The sequence below is a fragment of the Zophobas morio genome, unplaced genomic scaffold (assembly GCF_036711695.1).
Source record: "Zophobas morio isolate AGI-343-1 ecotype UQ-CSIRO unplaced genomic scaffold, CSIRO_AGI_Zmor_V1 ptg000058l, whole genome shotgun sequence".
NCBI lineage: Eukaryota > Metazoa > Arthropoda > Insecta > Coleoptera > Tenebrionidae > Zophobas > Zophobas morio.
In genome coordinates this window covers 1,045,662-1,067,996 of record NW_026972163.1, presented here as the reverse complement: position 1 = coordinate 1,067,996, position 22,335 = coordinate 1,045,662, and the positions used below count along the sequence as shown (strand labels likewise).

Here is a 22,335-nt window from a genome sequence, read left to right as displayed (position 1 = left end):
ATATTTTGAAATATTCATAATTTTTTTCAAAATGACGATTTAACTTTAAATCCAGACTATCAAGCCAATCAATCTGAATATCAACGAGGAAGACATTCACGATCCCGGAGGCATGGGAACATATATTGTCGTGCATTAACATGAATCCAAATACATATTCCAAATTTTTGTTCATACGCGTATTTTATATATTTTCAATAAAATGAATAATTTTTTGCAATTAACAAGATTTATGGATAATTTGAAAAACTTTTGGTTCTACATAATTACAAAAGAACTGACGTCATTTATTTCGTTTAAGAAAAAAATATATAAAGCAAATAAATGATTTTAACCCACAAGATGACTTGTTTTAAACTACAGTGGTAAAAATATTTAAGTTTAAGAGAAACTTGCACAAGCGAAACGCTTAACTATGAGAACTAAATAAATAACTACCTACTATAAAACTGATTCAAACTTCAAAATTATGCGGACAAGAAGACTATGCCACAGTATCGAGATCAATCAGTAGAGACAACTCGTGTCGGCGCCTTTGATCTTTCTGACCCGAATTTTAAGCTGTCATCGGTGGTCGTTGCCCAAAATATTTCTAGATGTCGCCACCCAATTTAAAAAGGATCACAAACGCTTCACTTTAAAATTGATTCGTGTACACAATTTACTACACTTTGTGCAAATGAATTTTTGGAAAAGACTTAAAAATAGTGTAATAACAATAACATTTTGTAACTAGTTGATCTTAGAAACCACACAGTCTATTATAATAAATAATTAATTAAGCGCCCTATAACAGAGATGCAGTGTCGAAATTTAGATGTGGCCCGCTTTTCTGACTACGATTTTACGTTTCATTAATTTCTTTTTCATGATGGCTGTAAATGGTTGTAAAATTCAACGTTATTAGAAAACGCTAATATATGTACATTTAATTTTTTTACAAAAAAAATTAAACAGTAAACAATGGTCCTATGAAAACGTGAACAACGCTTTTTAAAATGTCTCTGTGAAAATTTCACTTAACTGCAATAATTACACCGGAAGATCAGCCTTAAATCATCAAAACCAATGCAACTAAACTGCCAAATTTCAAATATTTCACATTAAAGTCACTAGACAACCAAAGTACCGCAGTTCAATGTCCCAATGTGTAAAAAAGAGAAGTATCTTGCGTTGCGCGCCCTCATAAGGTCACAAGATAAACGACCACCCATGAAAACGGGTCAGTAAAAATAGCGAGTTGTCTCTACTGATTGATATCTATACTGTGACTATGCTTCAATTTCAAAAATGTTTGCTGAGTTATACCGCCATCATTGCAAAAGATACAGTTAACTAATTCACAGAAAATGAGTTGCAAATTTATTCTGCAATCAGCGATTTGGCCCCTGGCATCTTTACATACCAGTTTTATTTATTTTCGGCCCCATTTTATCCACAGGATATTCTCAGGTATTTTATATTTTTAACAGACAATGTAGAAGGTTTCACTTAAACCGCCATTTCGGATGAACCAATGTTTTTTGCCTGGATACAAAATTGTTTTCTACTTCTATTGTAAATGAAAACATAAAATTTGCAGTTGTCTATAAACCTAAGTAAATATAGAAGTTTATTTTAATCCCCACAGTATTTTTTGGGGAATTGTTTTTTTTTTCAGTCCTTGTAAACAATTTTTTGGTTTTTATTTTTCCGTTTGTCTGTCCGGTTACAATGGTCCACGTGATGTGAAAAGACAGAACCAAACGATGTATTCATTATTATTCAATTAGTGTCTGTTCTAAAACTTTTTATAAAACTGATAAACTAATTTAGATGAAAAAATATGATTCTTTTTGTACCAAATTATTGATAGTAATATTTTTGTTACTCAAATTTAATTAGCTCTGCTACACACAGACACGAAAAATTAATCCGAAACACACAGTCCCTCTGTCTATGTTGATTAATTATACAGTTTAAATAAAATAATAACAGTGTAATTAAATATAAATCTCAAACATTTGTAAAGCTGGAACTGCGAAGGATCATTTTTCAAACATTTAACATGTTCCACACACATATTAATTGCACTGTATTTTTAGATATCGTGAATCCAAATGTGAGCATTGTTAAAAAAATCGTTAGGTCAATCACCTAAAATATTACGATTACGGATGCAATGGGAAAGACATTTACAACCTACGACGCCGGGACACGTTAGTAATAAAGCTAATCATTTTTGGGATAGCATAATAGTCCTCTGAATAGATTCTGACCCGTTTCATCATTACTCTCAATTTTTCGTCACCATTACCATCTTGAGAATATTTTTCTTTCTATACAGTTTATTCTCTCGGTTTACTTAGACCAAGTAAAACGTAAGTATACTAATCCAAAAGCTATAAGGTTATATGACCATCATAAAAGTAGTTGACCGCAAATAAATACCCCTTTTGTGTGGTTCGAACTAAGCTTACCGGTTGGCATCGTGTTCTAAACATTTCTTGCTCACATTTAACAGGCTTTCAAAGCGAGTGGTTATTTCGGAACCCTCAGCGGTTGCAGGTAGTAAAGAAATAATGGAGTGGTGGAATTACATATTTAGTGAAAGCCGCCCCTGAACAAAACCACAACAGCCGGTCGAACTGCAGTGGACACATTATTTACGACCCTAAATTTTTTCTATTGTAAACAACTTAACTTCGACACAATGGGATAATTTTATAATGGCCATATAATCTTATAGCTTGTGGTCTACTATACCTTCAAAATAACGTTTTCCCCTAATCTGGTGAGCTTCTTCAGCTTTGTACTCAATAAAAATGATATACCCATTAATGTTTTGTATACATTGACACATTTAAAAAAAAAATATTGGTCGAAAGTTGTTTCGACAGAACTTCCCTCGCTCCTGAAATGCAATGATAATTTTTGTTTAGTTACCCTGTATACGCAAATCCAAAAAATATTAATGGCATGATAAATCACAAGTACAGACTAATCATATTTTGTACATTTTAGATAGGATTTCTTCAGCAAAATTTTGGGGTGACGTCATCAATTTTTTAGGGGGGGATGAGCAAATACATTTTGATCAAAAATTTATCATGCTTATAACAACTTTAAAACATCTGCAAGATTTCAAAGCATTCGGTTTAGCAGATTCAAAATTAAATTGCAAAATGTTTTATGGTTTTTATTTTTTTTCCAAAAATCTGGACGTTTCGGGTAAAAACTCTATGTTTAGGACTATGTTTTTTTATATAATTTAAAACCCATTTACTATGTACAATTTTGAAGTGATGTCATCATATTATTCGTGGAGATGATTAGACAAATTTTGGTTAGCGTTTTCCCATCTACATGATATTCTTCGTCTTCTAGGGGTCATGAAAGGTCGAGAAAAGGAAAAAGTAGAGAGTCGGCCAACGGACTAGATTACAATACTTCCTTTGCTTACGCTCGGGATGTAATAAATTTAACTCAAAATTATGTACAGTAAGAACAGCGTACAGTAATAAAATATTACCTTTGATGAGCAACTGTTTTCCAAAATTTAACTCTTAAATTAACGCCGACTTCAAAATCGCACATGTCGTTTGTGAAGGATCGACAGAGGTCCCTACCGGGAAGGATTTTGCTCTGTGGTTTGATGGTGGGCGTCGTCGAACTTATCGCTGGCGGAATGTTGCAATTTCTTTCTTTTAATTAATCAGTCAGACGTCTTATTCAATTTCTTGGTCGAACTTCTTATTTATTAATTATTATTTTAGTAATACTTATTATAGTGAACCAAGAGGTATAAGGTTATATGGCCATCATAAAATTAGTTGACCGCAAATAAATACCCCCTTTGTGTGGTTCGCACTAAGCTTACCGGTTGGCAATAAATCATCTTCTAAACATTTCTTGCTCATATTTAACAGGGCCGGCTTTCAAAGCGAGTGGTTATTTCGGAACCCTCAGCGGCTGCAGGTAGCAAAGAAATAGTGGAGTGGTGGATTTTCATATTTAGTGAAAGCCGCCCTGAACGAAACCGCAAGAGCCGGTCGAGCTGTAGTGGACTCGTTATTTACGACCCTAAAACCTTTTCTATTGTAAACAACTTAACTTTGATACAATGGGATGATTTTATGATGGCCATATAACCTTATAGCTCTTGGTTCACTATACATCATTATTTTGTCTTCAAAGTTTTCCATTTTGACACTTCTGTGATATGGCCGTAGATTCTTTTCTTTATAATAACTTATTATTTGTATTACCAAACAGATGCAATAATAAAAGCGCGTAAACAACACGTGAATAAGGAATCCTGAGTTGCCATTGGTTAGACAACATGGTCTTGAAGCGTCAGTAGATTCAACAGGTTTAGCGCCTTTCATGTGATGACTGTATCTGCTTGGCGCTTCAGGTATAGAGGTATATTCACACCGAAATAAGCTTTATATATTACTTATTACCACCGGAATACATATACAATTCGGAATGGTTTAATGGCTACCATCAAAGGATAAATTTAATAGAGAAGTGAAAGAATGGAGCATATCATTTTTGAGATCTGGCGATAATAAGAGGGAAATATAATAATTATCAAGTGGTGCAGAAAGAAGGAGGTAGTATTAAGAAGGTATATCAACTATGAATCAGAATACACGATGGAACATAAAGAAATGGTGATCAAAGACGGAACAGGTATAAGACTTTGCAAGGCGGGTAAAAATGTCTACCTCGGTGGGATTCGAACCCACGTGTTCCACTTGCCAGGTGGGTGTGATTATCTTTGTTCACTTTCCACGTTACATTGTGCTGCCGCAATGATAAATAATTATTATAATGTCAACAAAGTACAGTCATGGTGTTAGGTTGTTTTACTTGTGTTTCCAGTTGGTCTACAGGTCTACAGCTACTAAAATGTACAATAAGCAAAAATTATTATAAATAGGCTTCAAATCGTCTAGCGATAAAATGTAATATTCAATTATACTGGCATGGAATGGACTAGATCTTTTTTAGATCTCTTTCACTTGCATACTCAAATATTTTTGTTTATTTGCTTTAAGGTTTTGTGCGACTATTTTTGTAATTTAGTATTTTGTATAAAAATATTCAAGTGTAATAGGGTTTTCCTTCGGCTCTGATACGTTCAGTAATAATTGTCTAACTTATTGCACACATACTGTATACTGTAGTATTCAAAATTTTGAATACATTTACCCACAGATTGCATAGCATCAAGTAATTGTACTTTACAAGTCAATTTATTCTACGATATTTTATATACTGTGAAATGTTGCAAATTTTTGTAATTTGCTATAAATAATAAAAAATAAGTACACTATTAAAAATCATTCACTTAAATTCAATAGAGGTTCATTTGTTCGTGAAAATGAAATTATATATTATACATGTTGTACGCATAAAGATGTATACAAAGTGTTAAAAAAGTTCCGCACAAAATTCATAATTCCGGTAACTGATATTTTTTTTGAAAAATCCTCGGACAGGTCAATTTTATTTTTTAAAATGACGCTTTTTGATGTTAACATTTATTTTTGTAACCAGTCTGTTTTGTAGAGTGACGTCAACGATTTTTTAAATGCCAACCACAACTTCTTATGTCCGATTCTGATAGATATTTTTGTTAGTATCTGTTAAACAAAGAGTATCCGCGTTGCAACAACATAAAAAGAAGTTTCTTGGAATCCGAGACCTATGAATTGCTCTAAAACGTCTTTTTGGCAAAAAATGACACATTGTCCAAAACAGTCCTTGACACTTATTAAAGTTATTAGCATGATGGTGCCCTTAACCGAACGCGAGAGAATCGAAATTTTAATGATGGTTGGTTATGGAATCGAAGTAAGAATTCGCCTGAAAGCATTTGCTTTATTTAATTCGTGATATACGGGGGTATAGCGATTGGGAAATCGCTAGATCTACACTAAGTAGAATAGTAGTAAAATTTTCGCTACATGAGACTTACCTACCTCTTGTGCCTCAAAACACTAAATTAAATACTTTATTGGAAGTCGAACTACCACCCGGACTGTAGTGTCACCGTTCAAATTAAATTAGCACAAAAAAAAACATTTCAGTAATGTAGACGAGTTGCACGCTTCTTTCACGGGTAGTTGGAATCTTTTGCTTGCCCACTCTATAGGGGGATTCATTCAGTCGCAAGGCTCCAGGGTCGAGGCCACTTGCGTTTGATACTTGTATGCTTCACTTTGTTTGTAAAATTGAACCAAAGGGCAAATATGCTGTAAATTAAAGGGACACCATAGTTACCCCCATGTGTAAGTAAAAGATCACGAAGATTTTAATTAATAATTCATCCATCTCACATGTTACGACGCGACGGTCGGAAAATCCATACCATCTGGCGAGTTTTCCAGACGTATTCGGACTTGTAAATGGATAAAATTGTTATTTTGTTTCACGAAAGCTGCAGAAATTATACATTTTCTCTTCGTATATAACTCCCGAAAAAATTAGCAATTTTATACAAGAGATTTGTCGATGGATTATTTTATAATATTTTAAACTGTGATATGTCCAAAGGGATGGATGGTTTTTCCTAAGTTATTATTTAAATTTATAGATTCTCATTTGGGAATTTTTGAACAGTTTAATTTCGTTGCAATTTGGCTCATGCCAGTTCTTTTCTTTAATGTAATTTTTTAACATTCCTTACGAACTGTGGTAGCCCTGCTAGTGTAGATGTGCAGTCTGATCCTTGGGCTGATAATCATCTGTGAAGGTCCATGTTCGGATGCACCGGAATATGCACAATGTGTTGTGTGTGTGGAAGTCCGCGAACAACATTACATAACGTCGAATTGATCTATAATCTGAACTCCTGGTAAGTTTGAATTTTGTTTGCATTGAAATTTGTTCCATATCGAGTGATAATTTGGGCATAGCCACCCCATCCACTTTAGATAAGCTGCTGCGAACTAGAAAATTGTATACATTTCACAACAAGGAGTAGTTATGTGACATAAATTTATAATCTTGCATTTGAAAAAACGAGATTTTTGCAGCTGAGGAATAGTCCTTTAATAAAATTTAATAAAATTATTCCTTCCATATTTTTGTGTCGTTAATCCAAAGTCACTTTTCCACCTTTGGGGATCACCGCTTTGCATTGGAGCTTATTTGAGGTCAGAAGTACACAGCAATAAAAGAGCGCAGATACCAGTATTTGAAACACGAATAAATGCGCATGAGCACTTCTTTCAAAGAATCAGCGGCGTCGAGAACGAAACGAACTTCCTTTACTCTTTGTAAGTACTTGTTTTGTACGTTCTGTTGCTAATGCGTGTGACGTGCAAACCCCAATAACAATACTAATGGTCCGCCACTGACTCGTTTATACTCGTCGCCCATTTTCGCGCTTCGCGCATTCATCGATGTACTTCTGATTTCAAATAAGCTCTAGAACGCATTCCGTCATTTTAAAACACAACTTATTAGGGTTCAATTTTGTTGACAATCACAATTCACGGCCAATTTTCAAATTTTTTGCGCAAATCTCAACCTTGCCGGAATCTGGGTTATCACCAACGCGCGGAATAATATCTCATACGTTAGATCCAGTGCTGTTGCGTCGATAGTTTGATTACAAATATATTTTTCTTTTGGACTATATCAACATAATATAACATTTCAAGATCACAAATCTGTGGTCCTGTGGTTGAAAAATTAAAAAGGGCATCGAGTATTATTATTTGAAGTATGTACTACAGAAGTAGTTTTTTTACTAGCTGTAAACACTCCTAGCGACGCACCGGCTACGACCTTGTGGACCAGATCAAAGTATCCCCGCTACTCGCCATAAAATACACCTTACTTCATTCAACTGGGGGATTGCTGCCCTGAGATATCTGGTTATCACAGTATAAAGTGCACTTAACGAATTAAATGAAGACAATCCCGTTCGGCGCTTAGTTTTGTCAACAGTTGATGCGTTGTAATGGAACATTCAATTTTCTAAATAATATCATCTGTTCCGATGAAGCTAGCTTTGCTTTAAACGGAACAATACATTGCCAAAATTGTATACTGGTCGCGAAATAACCCTCATTCGACACTAGACTCGTATACTCAGCTTCGCGGTAAAATAAATGTTTGAGCAGGAATGCTATTTTTTGGAAAAAACATTGCTTTAGATTTCTTATGTTTTTACTGTTCGTGCTTTTGCACTTATGTTTACAAATCGCAGTCATGGTGATACGCCCAATCAAAGAATTTGGTTCTAACAAGATGGGTTACCTCCGCATTTTGGTGTGGAAGTGGGGCGAGTTTATTGACAATATTTTCAAGGAAAAATGGATAAAGCGACGTGTACAATTTGAATGGCTGGTTCTTTTGCCAGATTTAACGCCCCTTGTTTTTTTTTTGTGGGGGCATTTAAAAGTTAAGGTCTATACTAACACGACCAAACAACTTGGACCATCTCAAGGACCGCATTCGAAAAGAAATGGGTCATATCACCGTAGATACTATTGAACTGGCAATATAAAGTGTTTATTTACATGGTGGTATGTGCCAAATGGTTGTTTAACATATTGCGGACGTTTTGTTGTTGTTTTATTGCTCAAATAGTATTAATAAATCGAATTTTTGTTTTAAATACTTAATAATCTCTAAAAATGCTTATGTAAGGTATCTACTTTTTTCTACGACCATTAAACCAATCAAAAGATCGATTAGAATTGGAAAGAAAAATCGCTGACGACGTCACTATGCAAAAACAGGTGGTTATAAAATATAAAATATAAATTTTTACGTCAACAAGTGTCATTTTAAAAAATAAAATAGACCTGAGTTATGAAATTTGTGCGGCAATACTGTGTATATTGTACAAATTATGATAATGATGATGATTGCTATGAGGAAACTTCATGCCTTTTTATTATATTGGCCTACAAAATATAGTTTTAAACTGTCTTTCATTGATACACATTTTCCAAAATAAACGGAAGTCCTCTGGCTCAGAAAAAGAGAATTTTAAGCGCAATTCTATATAAAGATTTGCAGATGCTGTGTGATCCGTCGGTTGAAGACTTCATTTGTTCTGGAGGTCCTCGATTGTAATCCAGCGCAATGCTTCGTAGAACCAATCCAAGGCAGCATCTTTTGCAAAAAGCTACGTATGGTTATTTAACTATACTTATAGTTTGATATTACGTCATAAGAAATGTTTTATGCAGCAACTATTGTGTTGGCAAACTTCTGTTAAAATTCAAGTTAACTATCAACATCTTGTTAAATATGGTACCTAATAAAAATTAATGCGGTTCTCATTGCGAGGTGCAATTCTTAACAAAATATCGCATTGTTCACTTAATTTCATAGATAGACCTTATATATTCATGGAAATGTGGTTAACTAGCATATTCCGATACTTTGAGTAACAATATCCATACTCGAAGAAATAACGTTTTACAATGCTTCCCTTAGCTGTCGCTTGAGAAATAAAAATTGTAATAACGTATTAATAAGAAACTGCAAGCGAAGATTGTGCCAAGGGACCTTTCATTTCTCACACTTGCTGTCCTGTATTTAATATTATATAACAATAAGAATATACATACATATGAATATATACTTTATTTATATAAGTATATTCACGGATGAATAAACCTAATAATTAACACTGGGGTTCTGAAAATGCAAATACTAAACAATAATACGAATGGTTCTGAAGGTACCTAATAACTTGGATTAATGATCCTTGTTTTATTGTTGTTTGCAGAGGCCCCAGTAAATTTCTATACAGACAGAACTTGATGCAGAGCACTTCGGAGCTGATCTCTCGCCGTGAACTAAGATGGTGTTCAGTCAACACATTTTGCTATCTTATGCACAAAATAGTAATTCTGATACAGGGGTGCTTTTGAGACACACTGCTCAGTAGATTCCAATCAAAGAAACCAACGGATAAAAAAAAGAATAAGAAATGGAAACGATGTATAAAAATGACAACTCAATAATCCCTTAGCAACAGAACTGTTCTATGGACATATCTATGGATCGAAACATTTTTGTAAAACTCTACAACGTTAATGACAAGTTTCTTTGGGTTTCTGTAGCAGTTAATCGAGAGGACTAAAACTTCAAAATAAACGTAAAGCTTGGTAGAATATCCGTTAAGAGCCTAATAGTTGGCGTTTTGGAATATTTAATTCTTCATCTTTGATCAAGTCTTCACGGGTAATTAAGCCAAGAAATCTCACACTGCTTCCCACTGCGGAATGCGACCAGAATTTTCGGGGTAATATTCGAACTGAAAGAAGTTTGCGCATACAAATTAAAAGCTGATTTTTCCAGGCACGGACCAAAGGCAAAAATAGCTCCTCTTAGTTTCAAGCTCTACTCCAATGTCCACAATCTACCTCAACACCAATGTATTTTTCTGAGTTTATGATGCTGTAACACGTTATTCTCTAAAGTATGCTGTTACAACCTACTAGGTTACATCAGCTATTACTAACAAGGTTGTTACGAATGGTGACTACCGGATTTGTACTGTCTTTGAGACTCACATTTTTTTTCAGTCATTTTTGACAAAAACTAGACCCATATAAACAAATATTTGGCAAGTATCAATGCGAAATCTGTTGACTAGCGAACTGTGGATTGTCCATTTTCAACGTAGAAGCTGTACAATGTTGCGTGCTGTATTTATGGCAACTCGGAAACTTTTAATGCAGCAGTTAATATTTCTTGGCACTCATACGCTTCAAAACAGATTCAGACCCAGATACTTAAGGATGTGACGAATGATGCAAATTACTATCACCACTCCATCAGTACTAGTAGTGCTGAGTAACTACGGCTGATCGCATTTAGCGTGGTGGTAAAGGCTTGTATTTGAAAATGTCTAACGTGAAACACACATTAGAGAAGAGAAGAGTGCGAATAAAAAGCTACATATAGTACTTTTAGTATTTCAGCTCCATGAATGCCATAGTCAACGCATTTCTAAGTCGAGAGTATGAAAATATACGCTTTTATAACATTTACTTTAACTTTAGAAAATGCAAAATAATTACCAACTGAAATTCTAAAAGTACCGGAAACCTTACTTTCCTTTTTTCCCATTGTATTTTCATTAACGCAAGGTTGTGCTATAGAAATGGGGTCTTCAGTGACTGAAGTCAGTTCATTTTAACGTACTCCGTCACATAATATCGTGAACAACACGCGTAATACAAACTTACGAAACAAAGAAATAGTAGATTTAAAGTAATCCAAGTAATCGAAATAAAATTAATTCCAATAGTGTGTACGCCTGTACACTTAAGTTCAGTATTAGATTTTCAGTTTACAGTCGTTCTTGCACTCGCAGAAATCCAACTGCAGATGTAGGTAGTAGAGCGGAGTTCTTGTAGTAATTCCAGTCCAGACCTCGCACTCCTAGATATGAACTGGTAAACCTCCTTATGGGTCACTACCTTATAGTCGTTGATCTTATCTGCCACGTAGAAAATTCTACTGGAACAACATTGCTTAGGGTAGTTAAAATCAGAAAGATCCCACCTTCTGATCTGATGAAGCACATCCCTTTGTTGTGTAACACAACAGCAGATTACGACGCGAAAACTAAATAAAAAAGGGGTTCAAAAGAAGTTTTTAAAATAGAGAGTAACTTCATAAGCCGCCTCTATTTAAAACTTTGTCAATTGCAAAACGAAAACCAAAACTTTTCGTTGTGTATTTTTAGTATTTACAAAACAGAAGACCCATAATATAAGGAAAATATGCAAATCGCGTTGGATGAAATAACTAAACATCTAGTTTTTTCGCTTGGGTAATGCTCCCTCATGTCTAATTACGTATCTCATAAAATTTTAAATATTTCAGTTGCTATTGCATACACCTAGGTAGTAAGCTTTATAACGAGTATTGAAAAAAAAAAAGAAAGAAAAAGTCAAGAAGATGACAATAAATTGAATCGAGTTGAAATTGTAATGGCGGATTCGGGAAATCTCAATGAGGATCGAGAAAACATTTTGAGTGTTAAGAAATAATGACGGTATGACAGAAATGAGCATATGCCGGATCAACATGCAGATGGTAACAGATCCAAAATGAAAGGACATAAACGAAGGGGAATTAGTTAATGAAATCTGAGGTCGTAGTTTTATTATTACTACTGGTTGTATGCAGGAGAATGATTAGAATACAGGCAATTCTACCTTTGATAGATACATTCGTTTTCCTGTAACACAATCTATCTTACATTCAGGCAGCGACATTTGAGATTTACATTAAAAATGACTTAACAATCATTTTCGTTCATATCGTTGGTACGCACGAGGAGTTTTGTATTTTTGTTTTGTGAATGCACGTATTATCACTGTCGAAAAAGGAAGGTGTAATATCAGCTCGTGGGTCTTTAGCAATTCGAGATAAGTGTATTGCTCCTCCCATTGTTTAACAGATGGTGTAAGCGAATAGGCAGCAAATGTTCTTATTTCGATGTTTAATAAATATAAATTGATTTATGCTTGTCATTAGTATCTTTCCATGGTACCTTTTCCATTGATATTTTTTTTTTACTTTTAATTCAGCTATTCGTAACTATGGACTGCTGTTTTTTTCTTGTGAGTTTTCTTCAACGCCGTTTTAAATATAGCTAGTTTCTCTATATTTCTGTAACGTTCGCCTTGTTTCCATATTATTACACATTTTAAGATAGATAATACAAATTCCTCAGGTTTTGGTTTCGGAAGCCCTACCTTTCCAATACCTGAACGCAATTTGTCAGACTTCGCGTTGCAGTGAGCATGCGTCGGAAGCTTTTTGGTGCGTCAGACATCCACGCATCTTTAATTATAGAGCCACGTAGGTTCACAAACGATATTGGATGTTTCCCAATTACGCGTACCTTTCGCGAACACTGGTTTTTTCTTACAAAATATGTAAGATAGGTGTTACATTATTCAGTTCTTTGTGAACTATGACAGCTATTGCAAAATTTCCACGTTTCCTACGTTTATTAGACAATTAAAAAGAAAAGAAATGCATCACTACACGAAGTACCAAAGTAATGATGATCATCAAAATCGAACAGCAACACATTGTAGAAGTTTTTATCCATTTCTCTCGTAACGTCATGACGTAGAGCAAAAAACACGATGCAGAGCCAGATTCAATTTTGGATTCATTTCGGTGTTGGCGTCTTTTTTTTTTAATTTTATGACTTATTATAAATAAATACATATATAAAAATTTAATATATCAGGAAATATGATTTATGCCCCAAATTTGGGGGGAAAGGGGAAGAAGGATGCAAGGGTGGTGTGCCCCTAATGCCCGACATCACAAGTCGTTCTTTGTCGTTTTTAGTTGTTTTACTTGTTTTGTTCTTTCTTGTCCTTCGTTTTGTTTCCATTGGATATTTTCCACACTGTATAATCAAATAAACGTACATATGGGAAAATTATCGGTAAACATATCTCGCTTGACTTTATTAGGTGTAAAATTTTCTAATATCTGCCAGAATAGCTACGGAAGAAGTGCACCTTATGTTAAGAAGTTTTCCTTACATTCAGTTGGTAGTATGTTTTCGTAAGTTCATTGTATTTTCCTTATAAATTCAATACTTTACTGAAATTTTGTGTATCATGAGAATTGATTTAATTATTATCATTAAATTAATTTATATAACAAGAAAAGTAACATTGAAAATTACTTAGCATAGGTTAACTTTCAGTAGTAATTAAGATTTTTATTAACACCATCAGTATAGCACATGACGATCATTTACACCAATCACTACGAATTATTTTTGCATTGCTATTCGGAAAAACTCTTCATGGTATACACAATACTATACCTGTTTCGTTTATGATATACCTCATAAAATTATACAGACCCCATGTTACAAGAGGCTGATCCTGGATAAAAACCAGGGTAAATTCAAGAGACACTGTAACTGCATCTGCCAACAATAGGATTAATTTACGAGGTACATCATAAACGAAACAAGCATATTTTTTATTTGGTCTTCGGAAACTGATTTAATACTCAAAAATCTTCAGATCGGTTAGGGCTATGCCTTGTTGGCCAACATATGGGGAAGGTAGTAGCTGTCAGTATTACGTCGTACTAACACCTCTATTCGTGCGTGTGTTTAAAGCTTTGAACACCTTTCGTTATTTTGTGCGGTATCTCCACCATTTTCATCGAATTATCACTGCGCTAGGACACCAACAGACAATCACGCACCTTTAATCATCGAGCCCAGGTAGGTCGACAAACGATAGTGGCGGTTTCCTAATTACGCGCACCTTTCCCGAACACTCTTTTTACAAAATAAGCAAGATGCGACATTCTTCAGTTCTTTGTGGACTATAAAAGGTATCGCAAAATTTCCACGGTGGTTGTTACGTTTGTTAGAACATTAAAAAGGAAAGAAACACATCATTACACGAAGTATCAACGCAATGATGGTTTAGCAAAACCGAAAACCAACGTATTAGAAATTTTTTATCCATTTCCCTCGGGACGCCACAATGTAGAGTAAAAAATACGATCCAGAACCAGATGTGTTAGGTGTATGTTTAACTGAACCAGTAGATTACTCACCCAAGTGTTCAATAAACCTGTTTGTACACTTTAGTTACATTATTTGTTAAGAGGGTGAGCATGTTACCACTTACGTAAGGAAAAAACTGGACTCAAATTCTAATAGATGGGGCAACGCACTTATAATCTCATCTAAATCTCGACCAGTTCCTTTCAAACGTACGTGCCGTGCGATTTTAATTGTAAAAAATTTAGGTAACTAGGTCAATTCCTAAATTTATAGAAAAATATGTTACATGAACGATGAATGGTGTACAGTTCAACCACTTCATTTCTAACTGTTTTTGATAACTATTGCTTTTAAAACTAGTTACCAGTCCCGAGTACGGAGAAAACTATAGCCAGTATAATTTTTTGTAAACTTTTTTAATAAGAGATAGGAAGTTAAAAAAGCTTACAATACGATATACCAGATAATACCTGAAGTTGTCGAGCATGGAACTGTAAGGAAGAAAGGAAATCTTGCTTCTGGATGTCGTATTCTACGTTCTTGTTTTTTCCTCTAGTTAAGAAATTTTAGTCGTCCTCATTTATTAAAAACTGACAAGAGCGCACTTCGATCACCACCCTTCATAGTATTGTTGCCATATGAATCTCCCCTAAGCCAGCGGGATGACGCGGCCAATATGGGGCGTAACTGGTGAACTGGTGTGGAGTATTATTCGACAGCGTGATCACTTGATAAGACAGCACAGCTTTGAAACACATCTCGAAGCAACCGAAAATTAAGGTAAGTCCATACTCAGAAAGCTGAACAGATGGATTTCTAAAGGTGATATTCATGGGATCATTTAAAACCCTAATTTCATTTGTCGAGGAATGTCGGCACTGAATTGGGCACGACCCTATCCACACAGTTCAACAACAACAAACACTGCCGAAATTTTTTTACACATTCAATTTTCATGTTATCCTGTAAACTTGTAAGCATGTGAAGTTATTAGTCTATCTGTTCGGCGTTCTGAGGATAGTAGACGCGACGCTGCCGGACAGCTAGGAAAAGAGGAGGCCAGTTGAAGGTAAGTAGTACGCAAGTTCGGTTGGGGGTTTGGGGGCTTTGTGGAGGTCACAGTGAACCTTCACAATCATACGCAAAATTATTATGTATAAATAAATACCTCGTCAAGTATAATTTTCATTTAACTACTTTCCGTTATCCGTTTTTAAACATTGTAAGTTTGAAACAATTAAATGCCAAATAACCAATAGTAAGACATGTGGTTTATATTAATTTCATTTTTTTTTTACTTATCTGCATTCCTTGTGCACGATCTTCATATGTAAAGATATTTTTACTTCAGCTGCTTAGATTTATTTATCGATTAATTAAATTAAACTGTTTTATACCGGTTTTTTCCAAAATTTGCGGCAATTGTAAATTTAGAAATTTTTATTCGCCGGTGGAAATAATATCTATATTTTTTTATGTTACCACCTTCATTCGACGCATACCAAGTCGTCAAATTCCCTCTCGTAATAGTCTTTTTGTCTTTCTGATTGCTGTAGGGGGCCTCATACACTCCACTATTGAAACAGAAATACAAGAAAATGTTAGGACATCATTCCTATACCCGGCTAATGGAAGAATTGACCGAATTATGCACTTTTCGAGTGTTATAAGAATAAAATGTCCTAGATGCGGTGGAAATGCCCTCTTCTATAAGACCATCTGAAAATTTCACCTGCTGTTGATGGACTGCATCATTTCTTTAAATATCTAAAGGCACACTTGCTCAATTTTCGACCATTTGTTTGATTATTCTATATGTATTTTTGAATCAGCATGACCTTCAAAAAACTGCATGTTCGAATCGTAGATTAAACCAAAATAAATGGTGTTGTTTATGTGCAATATGTTAGCCTCAACTGTGCCAAAAATCTGTCATAAATGTCATAGCGTTTTCCCAATAATATTTTTGGCATTTGTTCCAACAAACAAAGTTCTTTTTTTTAAACTACAAAGTAGACTTGTCTGACTACTCGTTTTTTATATCTACACCGCGTATTGACAATACTCAGGTAACGACTTTTTAAATTCTGTCAGTGAGTTGATAATGAAAGTGTTTTTAATCTTCTTATTCGTGTTCAGTAATCACCCGTCGATGGTTTCGTTTGAATGGTTGGTAACTCTATTAATCCACATGGCAATGAGTAATTACTAATTAATAATTACACAAGCCACAGTCAACTACTTGGTTTAATTTGCAACTTTACGTTTCGATTTGGGATTGGAAACTTTTGAAGGTTTTTTTAGTTTAGAATTTATGGAGGTATAAAAATCATAATACACGATTTGTGGTAAAATGCCGTCTTGATACTTTAAATTTTTCTACTAAAATTTTAATTGTAACCTATTTTTTTTTATTTCTACCTGACAAAAAAATTATGTACTGAATAAAAAACTTAATTTTTCACTTTACTATGTTAATTTTGTAGGTAGCAGATATCTTGTATGGATTTATTGCAACTTAAATTTCTTTGTTTTAACTTGTTTTGTCAAGAATCATGGATGTTTCACTTTATTTGTCCTGTAACAATCCTATATGGTGAATATGGTCCAATTTGCAGGTGAAGGCTTGTAATGAGATTTATAGTGACTATGAGTACCATAACTTATAATTAACAATCTTTTAAGGATGGGCAAGTTCACGTTGAACCAATCTCATTTCTTCAAATCAACGTTGTAAAATGGGAACTATTTAGAGAGAGAGAGAAAGAAAAAAAATCCTCTCTAAACATTGTGTATAGAATTGACATATTTTTAACAGCTTACGTTTCAGGTATCGTAATGCACATCAACTAAAAGTTTGCACAATTTTAAAACTAATTGTTTTTTACAATTAAAACATTTTTTTTTAATTTTATAGTTAACCACTCAGCTGCACAATTTGATTCAGGAAAGTATAGAATTTATTTGAAACTTCTGAATTCTGATTCGCTTCGCAAGAGTGGTTCTGAGCGGCCAATGCATCAATTAAAAATACTATGGAGACGATACTATGTAAATAATTATAGGTACGGTTTCCCTCTATAGTGGTATAATATTAAATTTATAAGATAATTCATTATACTTACTTGAAATAGTGTTGTAATAATCATTATTCAATCGTTTTACATTAAGAATACTATCTGTTAATTAAAAACCTACCACATTCTTTGGTAACACATTCAAGCTTCAAGCATCTTAAAAAAAATTACCAATGAGCGTCATAGTGAAAACAGGTGCGAAGTATAAATAGAAATTGGTATTTGTTATATCGATTAATAATAATAATAAAAAAAAATGCTCATGTAGGTAGGTACACAAATTCAACAGTAAACTGTACACATTAGCATGATCAATTAGCATTCACATACAGAATACTGATTCATGTTCTAGTTATCATTGTGAGACCTTCTGGTTTGACATGGTTAAATCGTATCGATGGATTTTCTTTTCAATTAATAACCACTTATTAAACCTTTTCATGTGGAAAGGTTCAGTTTTACGCGTGTTAATATACCACTATTCTTTGTTGTTTAGTTTTAAAAAATAAAATAGAACCTAGAATATTTCTTTTTTCCGAAGCGGTAAACTGCACTGAATATTAATTAAAATAAAACAAATAAAAACACCTACGTATACAGGTAGGTATGAAGAAGCGGAAATATTCGCAATCGTGTTCGGTAAAAAACTGCGAAGTTAATTATGAATTGTGTAGAAGGATTCGTCCATAAACTTTAAGTTTTTTTTTGTTAATACCCTACGACGATTTCTCACCAGAAAAAAGTCGAATTTTAAAACTCGAATAAAATGGTAAAGAAATACTGGAAATAATTGGAAGCAGTTACCCTGAAAGAAATGTTACAACAGAAGTTGCTCTTTTAATGTTCACGCAGCAATCATCCCTCTTGTATGCTGATCGTTTTTAATCGCATTAACACAGCCAATAATAAATTACTATCAACTAAAAAGTAGCATCTTTATACTTTCCAACTGGTTTACCTATAGTTGCTTTTGAACAGAATGAAATTCTTCTTTGCTATACCTGAAAGCGATGAACGCGTCGCCCTGTTCTCCACCAACGATGTGTACACCTCCTTCCGGAATGCTTAATCCGTGGAAGAACTGACGTATATCGAGAGCATTAGCAGACCACGGTAAGTTTTGCAGACGTATTATGACACTCATCTTAACCTAGAACTATAAAAACGTGAAAGAATAAAAACACATGGAATCAAATGCTGTCATAAGCTGCAGGTTTTCAACCAAAATTAAAAAAAAATCGATCCGTGTACAGTCCTTAAAGTCACACACGGAACGCAACAATTAAACTAAAAAAATTCTTATTGTACTTGGTATTCAGTCGATTTGATGGTGTACATATAATTTGTAACCCAGTTTTTGCCGTTAAGCGTCTGGGGGAGTGGACACACCGAGCCGTACAGGCGGACGGGCGATCCGATCCTCATCGGTCACCCATCCAAGTCTCGATTCCGGGTAGCGTTGCTTAACTAGGATTAACGCTACGTCGGGACACGACTTGTACCGTACCGCACCCTTACAAATATAAATATGTATTCAAATTCCTGCCAAAAATTTTATGATATATTCAAAAATGTGTCATTTAGCGACTTGCATAACGCAGTAAAAACTTCTAATTTTATTAATAAATAATTATAATTTTACAGTAATATGATGTTCCATGATCAATTTTACACACTGTACACGGATAGGTACTGTCTCTTTTTTGGATATGTATTTTTTTATAACTTTGTTAGTACATGTTAAAAAAAGACTTAATATTGGTACACTTTCAATGTTTATAAAATGTGAACTTACGGTGAGACTGTCAAACAGATCAATATCATGAAATATACAAAAAGTGGCCATTTCAAATTCCACGTTATGAAAATAAACTTGTGTAAATCTGTTCGGGTTTCAAATACGAGACAAAGTGGTTATGATATAAAAAATCCGTCACGAATTTCTTAAATATCGTCCTAAACTACTACCTACGTCACAGCAATTTTTAAATCTAAATAATTTATAGGTTATCCCAAAAATGTCTTGGCTTTTTGCTGATTGGTAGCACTTATTTAAAACTTCGCAATTACGAAAGAAAATTGAAGTGCTGTAACGACAAAATGGCCTTCAATTGTAACTTTCATGTCGCGAATGCACGGTAGAGAAGTATTATTTGAGTAGGAGGCGGCAAACGATCATTTTCCTTATCCAAAGTTCATATTTTAACAACGATGCATTTGATTTGTTTTGTCATAATCTTAATCAACAATTCATTGTTTCGTATTTCTTTTACTCAGGAAATACTTAAGTCATGTAAGGCTTTTCCTGTAAAGTAGTCTGTCACGATAATTTATCTTAAGACTGTTGAATCCTATCGGCTACATCCTTTTCAAGCTAAGTAGTGGTAAATGCATGTATAAAAACGAGATTTTTTTGGGTATATCTAGTTTTCAACATTGATCTATATTTTTTCGTTTGCATCAACAGCGGCAGGATTAAACTTAACTTTAACCTTGAGAAGAATGATATGATAAGATCGCTGGGATTCACATGGTATTTGGTTTAGATTTAGTTTGTCTGCAGATTTGTAGTCTTCATATGATCAATTCTTTACCTTTTTCTTTTATATACCTAACATTGTATAGTATACCTCATCTTAGGAAACTGATCCACAATGCCCACGTTTCCACAGAAGTCTAATCCTAACAATATAACGCAGAGAATTGTAGAGCTGCCCTTTTTCTCAAAATTTTCTCGCCTATGTAATACCCTCTTCTGTTGCTTAAAAACATGTTGTATGTTCATATTCAAGCAAACTATTCGCATTAATAACAGTAGTAGCCTTGATTCATAACTTGAACGTGGAAAATTAATACATCATGTATTTGACCATGGACGTCTGAATAGAGGAATACTTACCTTCTGATATGTAATTACTGCGGAAGCGTAATAAAAACGTCCAATTGTTAATGCTACCCGGAAATGTATTCCAAACTTTTTTGGAAACGCAAAATTACACGACTGTCTAAATGTGTGTTTCAGGTATACATCCTGCAGAAATATGCATGCTAGATTTTGTGAAATTTCAAAAAACTTCAGAATTACTCTGGGTGGGCCTGTTTGTTACCGTGAGGTAAGATTATTACTTCTTTTTTTTTGTAAATTATAACGCAAGTTAGAAAACCAACATTTTTGAAAATTGCATGATATATGTAAAAAAAAAGTGTTTCCTAATGTAGGTTAGTCAAATACACGATATTATTTACCGTGGCAGCTTTTAATAAGTTAATTAAAAAACTTTTGCCATCTAGCACAGTGAACAGTCGATACATGAAGTACACTTTAAAAAGCCTGCGTAAAACTACATGGAATAATCTATGATCCAAAGTGTTACTTACCAAGATGACTACACCAAAGAATATCTAATAAGGAAAGGATTTCGATAACTAATCTGTACAACTATTGCAATTATAATAACAACTCCTTATCTGACCGAGTTGGTATTATCGGCACGTGCTGATATTAGTAGGGAAACTCCAGTTCCGTACGACCTGCCCCATAATTTTTTAGTTTCAAATATCGTTTTCAACCTCTTTATATTTATTATTTAAATTAATAAATTATATACTAATTGATGTGCCATACCAGATGATTTCCTTCAGATAAAATTTTACCTCAAAATTAAGGTAAAATCACTTTTAATATCGGTAATTATTACATACAATAAAATGATTTCTTTTACAGTGTAGCTTAATTACATATTTAGTTTATTCTACAAAGTGTAATCTAGGCTCTGTTGATTTTAAAAAGTAATATGTATGTTCATTTGTGAAAATTGCTTACTCGAAATTCAAGATTCTATAACTTGTCGACAATCGTGAAGGTATGTAGATGTTTTAGCAGAGTACAAACAAACTTGTCTTAAATAAAAACGATCTTGATTTTTCATTCATAATCATCTCATTCGTCATCACTGCGACTAGTAACATAGAAGAATTATACGCTTGGATCCATTACGACCGCCTTAGGATCGCACACGTGGTAGCGGCACACTCTACCTAGTTCTTTATTACATAGACACTCGAATAGTAAGATACAACGTGAGTTGGCAGGTCACTCTACAGATAAATTTTAACGCAAAGTATGGAGCAGAAGAATAATTTTATGTTAAATTTCGACAAGGTTTTTTTTGTTCGATCTGTTCTCTAACAAGCTGCTATTATTAAGCACGACGACCACTAGCAACAATAATGAAAACATCATCTTTTATGGAGACACTGGGCGTGAACTAACGAAAACGGACAGTGTTGACGCTTGCAAAGTGCGATTTCCATAAAAGATGATGCTTTAAATATTGTTTCAACACTTCATATTATATTCTATTATATTCCTATAAATGGGCATCTTGCTTTGATTGCATACACTTCGTAATAAAAGTTGTATCGTAAGCAGAGCGGCAAACCACCAATGAGTTGCATGAATTTTCTGTAAAGATAAATTCGAGGTTAATAACTTCTTTATAGCCCATTATGTGCAATTAAGTATCAAAACCTTTTTCAGGAAATAGTTAACAGCGAATGTAACTGCAGCAGACGGAGAGAATATTTTGATCCCAACATGTAAATTGCAGCGGTGTGCAGGCAGTACTTGTACCCAAATGCTGTTACTCGATGCGTATAAAGATGTACCTAACACAGAAGTTTTTGTTAGGGCGTTAACGTCCTGAATAATTTTATATGTAT

The 22,335-nt window shown here is 34.1% G+C and overlaps 1 protein-coding gene across 1 annotated transcript in view; it reads right to left on the bottom strand.

The window, feature by feature from the left end:
• Positions 1 to 22,335, bottom strand: part of LOC135143285 (epithelial splicing regulatory protein 2) — a 31,899-nt gene that overhangs the window by 5,904 nt on the left and 3,660 nt on the right. The window contains exon 2 of the mRNA XM_064075153.1: positions 18,615 to 18,769. Coding sequence (XP_063931223.1) covers positions 18,615 to 18,757 — 143 coding nt within the window. The 5' untranslated portion in view covers positions 18,758 to 18,769. The remainder of the gene's footprint in view (positions 1 to 18,614; positions 18,770 to 22,335) is intronic.